At 61.8% G+C, this 4890-nt stretch overlaps 1 protein-coding gene across 2 annotated transcripts; it reads left to right on the top strand.

Moving 5' to 3' along the window:
• The first annotated feature begins 944 nt into the window (after nt 1-944).
• Nucleotides 945-4102, top strand: GBX2 (gastrulation brain homeobox 2). Of its 2 annotated transcripts, XM_023228718.2 has the most exons (3): nt 945-1888; nt 2160-2196; nt 2898-4102. In XM_023228718.2, the coding sequence occupies exons 1-3, from the start codon at nt 1366-1368 to the stop codon at nt 3004-3006; spliced, it is 669 nt and encodes a 222-aa protein (XP_023084486.1). In that variant the 5' UTR covers nt 945-1365; the 3' UTR covers nt 3007-4102. The 2 variants fall into 2 exon arrangements, with proteins under 2 accessions (XP_023084486.1, XP_023084485.1); XM_023228717.2 differs by lacking the exon at nt 2160-2196.
• Nucleotides 4103-4890: the final 788 nt, after the last annotated feature.

The following is a 4890-nucleotide window of genomic DNA, read 5'->3' as shown; positions in this document are numbered from 1 at the left end:
CAAAGAGGAACCGCGCGCCCTCCAGTCCTCGCCCTGGAAACCGGGCGGCGGCGCCAGGGTGAGCACTCCCTGCGTTCGCAACGTGCTTAATTAGCGCCTATTTACAAAACGCAGCTTTTATTTGAGCAAACATCATAAAGCTTTCATCAGGATAATCTCACGTTACACAATCTGGAGGCGCGGCAACTCCCCCCTTCCTCCCCGAGGATGGAGCAGATAAAGGACTCTCTTTATTATCATAATTATCGTGGTTGTTATTTTGGTGCGCGCTGGCAAAGTGTGTAAATAGGTGCGATGATTAAGAATGTCATGAAAAATGAGAGACGGGATCGCTCACGGGAAAGCCCAGCCCGGGATGGGGGAAGCAGCAGCCTCCCCGCCCCACCTGGAGCGCAGACCAGCAGCGAGCAACCCGGCGGGTTCCTGGCAGCGGGCAGGGTCTGCCTGCTCCCAGCCTTCGCCCCGGGGGTGGCTCTGGAGGGGTAGGACCCTGTCCCCAACTCCAGGATCCTCGCCCGAACCCCAGGCGCAGCCGCAGCACCCAGCGCTGGAGCGAGCCGCAGGCAGGTTGGTTCCATGACAAATACAGTAAAAGAAAGAAAGCGCCCCCGGCCCAGCCGCGGGGGTGCGGGCCCCGGAGGCTGCCCTTCGAGGCGGCCTCGACAAGGCTGCAGGGCCCCAAGGTCCGAGTCTTGGAGGTGCCATCCGCCCCTCTCAGGTTTGCGCGGCGCGGGCTAGGCACTCAGGCTCCAGCTCCCCGGCCCGCGCGCCTCCGACGGTGGCGCCCGCAGCCCGTTCGCAGCCAGCTTGGGTGGAAAGGGCGGGGCCCAGCTTTCGCCCCACCCCCTCCCCGCTCAACCAATGGCCAGCGGCGCCCAGCCCCACGTGAGGCGAGCCGGGCCAGGCGGCAGGCAAAATGTGAATGAGAAAGAGGAGCGCGATTTAAAGGTGCTGGCGGCGCCCGCCGGAGACAAGTACGCCGGCTTCGCGCCCTCCAGCGGCCCGCGGGAGGCGACGGACGGCGGGACAGACGGACGGACGGACGGACGGCAGCTTACCGGGGCCTAGGGCCGCACCCGCGACGCGCGCGGGCTCCGACGGGCAAGCGGCTGACGGGGGCTCCGGCGAGCCCGCGGGGCCCGGGCGTCCTCTCCACTCCGGGGCGCACGGTCTCACCCCGCACACCCCCTGCACCCGCCGGGCATGCAGCGGGCCCAGGACTGAGGGGCGGAGGCGTCTGCTCTCCGGATTCCGCTCGGCCCCTGCCCGACGCTCCCGGCCGTGCTCCCGGCGTCCGGCGGGCTTCCCGGCGGCGGCGCGGCGCGGGGACTTTTCGCCTCTCGCTGGCCTCTCCCGAGCGCGTCTATGAGCGCAGCGTTCCCGCCGTCGCTGATGATGATGCAGCGCCCGCTGGGGAGTAGCACCGCCTTCAGCATAGACTCGCTGATCGGCAGCCCGCCGCAGCCCAGCCCAGGCCATTTCGTCTACACCGGCTACCCCATGTTCATGCCCTACCGGCCGGTAGTGCTGCCGCCGCCGCCGCCGCCGCCGCCCGCGCTGCCCCAGGCCGCGCTGCAGCCAGCGCTGCCGCCCGCACACCCTCACCACCAGATCCCCAGCCTGCCCACCGGCTTCTGCTCCAGCCTGGCGCAGGGCATGGCGCTCACCTCTACGCTCATGGCCACGCTCCCCGGCGGCTTCTCCGCGTCGCCCCAGCACCAGGAGGCGGCAGCGGCCCGCAAGTTCGCGCCGCAGCCGCTGCCCGGCGGCGGTAACTTCGACAAGGCGGAGGCGCTGCAGGCTGACGCGGAGGACGGCAAAGGCTTCCTGGCCAAAGAGGGCTCGCTGCTCGCCTTCTCCGCGGCGGAGGCGGTGCAGGCTTCACTCGGTGAGTCGGCGGCGCGCGCAGCCGGGACTCGGGGGCGGGAGGAGGCGGGGGCGGGCCAGCGCCGGGTTCCCGCGGGAGACCAAGGGGCGAGGCCGCGCCCCTGCTCGACCCCCACTGGAGGAGCTGGAGGATGAGGCCCGGCTGTGCCGCTGGGCCTCCGGGGGACATTCAGAGCCACGCAACAAGCGAGGTCTCGGGGGGGGGGGGGCATTTAGCGCCCAGCGACCAGCTGCTGCCCTGGGCCGCATATCTGAGGATGCATTTGGCCGAGTCCGCCTCTACCGTTCCGCGGTGACCTGGGGTCCTGGGTAGGTTGCAGCCTCTAGGGGAGACGAGTTAGGCTGAGCGTCTCAGCCGTGCGTGTGCCCAGGGGCGCCCAGACTTTTTAAACCCCTTCTCTGGTCTTGCTACTTTCCGGGAGAACGAATTGCTGGGAGGCTGTGTGTCTGTGTGTGTGTGTTGGGGGTGTCTGGTGGGAACTTCCAAGGCCACAAAACATCCCTTTGACCAATGTTGTCTGTCTCAAAAAAGACGGTCTGGGATCTGCACGTCCCTACGCCTCCACTCCGGTTAGGAAGCAACTGAGGTTCACTGAATTTTCACGGTGGGGAAGGCAGGATGGATCCTGAATCCCCCCATCAGTCCTCCACCAGCCCCCACCCCAGGGACAAAGCGGGCAATCTCTTGGGCCTCGCGCCTCCTGCTACTTCTCCTGATGCTGCCGAGGCTGGGAGGGTGCGGGGGAGGCATGGCGGCCCTTTGAGTGATGGTTCTGGGCAAAGGGCCGTCGCCTGTACTGCCTCCTCTCCTTTGAGCTTTCTCACGCTCCCCCCACCCCTCCTCTACCCCTCAAAGGCCAGGAAATCACAATGTGTTAATGTCATAGAAAGACAATCCGCTAAAGGGCGGGGGGCGGGAGGGGGGCGCGGAATGCCCAAGTGACAGTGGGAAGGAGAAAAGAAGGCCAGTGTGCGAAATGTAATAAAATGCCGTTTGGTTTTGCTTTCAGTCGGGGCTGTCCGAGGGCAAGGGAAAGACGAGTCAAAGGTGGAAGACGACCCGAAGGGCAAGGAGGAGAGCTTCTCGCTGGAGAGCGATGTGGACTACAGCTCGGATGACAATCTGACTGGCCAGGCAGCTCACAAGGAGGAAGACCCGGGCCACACACTGGAGGAGACGCCGCCGAGCAGCGGCGCGGCGGGCAGCACCACGTCTACGGGCAAGAACCGGCGGCGGCGGACTGCCTTCACCAGCGAGCAGCTGCTGGAGCTGGAGAAGGAGTTCCACTGCAAAAAGTACCTCTCCTTGACCGAGCGCTCTCAGATCGCCCACGCCCTCAAACTCAGCGAGGTGCAGGTGAAAATCTGGTTCCAGAACCGACGGGCCAAGTGGAAACGAGTGAAGGCGGGCAATGCCAATTCCAAGACAGGGGAGCCCTCCCGGAACCCTAAGATCGTCGTCCCCATCCCCGTCCACGTCAGCAGGTTCGCTATCAGAAGTCAGCATCAGCAGCTAGAGCAGGCCCGGCCCTGAGGGTCCAGAAGGGCCAGGGCCTGGAATCCACCTGGAGAAGCCCCCGCACCCAAGGGAACCCATGGTGGACTCCAATGTGTTTGAAGCAACAAAGTCACAGCCCAGTTGTGGCCATCCTAAGCAAATTGAGAATATATTCACTAAATGGGCTTAAAAGACTGCTTTTGAAGGGGCTTACAGCCACACCAGAAGACATGCTAAATATTTATTATACTATCCTACTTTGTACATAAATATCTCTATAGACTGGATCTCAGCTGCAGTATTTTGAAAGTTATAGGACTTAATTACCCAGTCATGTTCTCCACTCATTCCAGAAGAAAACAAAACCTCTGCTGTAATATGTGCGGTTAGCAGCCACCTTTCCATACTTTTCCAAAGGTAAACGTGAAACCCAAGAACAAGCGCTGGGGTTTAAACTGATTTTGGTTTGCGTTCTGGCTTTTTGAGTTGACTGAAAAGCAGACGTTGTTGGCAGCCTGGAAATTCGCTTTGCTTTGCTTTGCTTTGGTTTTGCCTGGCTTTGGTTTCCCCTGGGGTTGCCTATCCTATCTGAGCCATGTGAAGCACGTCTCTGTTGTGTTAATTTATTTCAATGTAGCTTATTTTCTTATAAGTTATGACATTTAAACAATTTCAGTCTTGTGAATAATAAAAAGGAGAATGGGGGAGAAAGACCAATCCCTGGGCCTCATAAGTGTGTCCAGAATTTGAATGTCCCGGGCACTGCCAGGGTGTGGCGGGGCAACTGGTCTGGGACCAGTACTGGAGAAACATCCCCTGAAACCTGTTTCCTTAGGCAGCCTGGACTTGAGCCACCAGGCACCTTACCAGGTTTAAAATAGGAGGGCAAGAGCGCTGATAGGGTTACGAATTTAAGAAAACCTAATTTTCACCTTAGAAATCTATATCCCCTTTTTGCACAGCCTAATCGATACCTAGTAGGCCGGCAAACTTCGGCCAGAGGAGGAGGTGGGTGCCCGGAGGAGGCAAGCGAGTGCGGGTATTGGTGGCTTTGCACAAACTCCTGATGCTCCAAATCGACTACAGCCAGGAAGGAAACGTCTTTCCTTTACAAATATCTCCTGCCCGAAAAGAAGCGGTGCTCGCCTGCTGGCAGAGTGAGGGTCCATAAATCAGGCTCCGGGCGTTATCTGGCGACAGGAGCAAAAACCCAGCGAGCCCAGCCGGCTTCCCGGCAGCCCTCAGTCGGAGGCGGAGGCGGGCTGGAGCGCCCGCGGCCGCTGCACCTCCCCTTCCGGGCGGGGTCGAGGGGGCGGGACCCGGCCACCGCCCCACCCCAAGGACGCCCCAGTATCCCGCACTACAAAGGGGGAAACGGGGAGAGGCTACGCAGGGAGCTGGGAGTCGGTCTGCAAGGGACGGGGAGCCGCGCGCCTCCCCAACTCGGTGGGGCGTGCCTGGTCCCCAAGCCCACTCTTGTCCCACCCCCGACCCTGCGCTCAGAG

The sequence above is a fragment of the Piliocolobus tephrosceles genome, chromosome 11, assembly GCF_002776525.5.
Source record: "Piliocolobus tephrosceles isolate RC106 chromosome 11, ASM277652v3, whole genome shotgun sequence".
In the NCBI taxonomy this organism is placed as follows: Eukaryota; Metazoa; Chordata; class Mammalia; order Primates; family Cercopithecidae; genus Piliocolobus; species Piliocolobus tephrosceles.
Note: the sequence above shows the minus strand (reverse complement) of the source record. Positions and strands in the feature narration are given on the sequence as shown.

Bases quoted from the DNA above. Each gene is read 5' to 3' on its own strand.
- GBX2 (XM_023228717.2), top strand. From the start codon at position 1,366: ATGAGCGCAGCGTTCCCGCCGTCGCTGATGATGATGCAGCGCCCGCTG. The intron at 1,889-2,897 runs GTGAGTCGGCGG...TTTTGCTTTCAG, and splicing joins GGCGGTGCAGGCTTCACTCG to TCGGGGCTGTCCGAGGGCAA.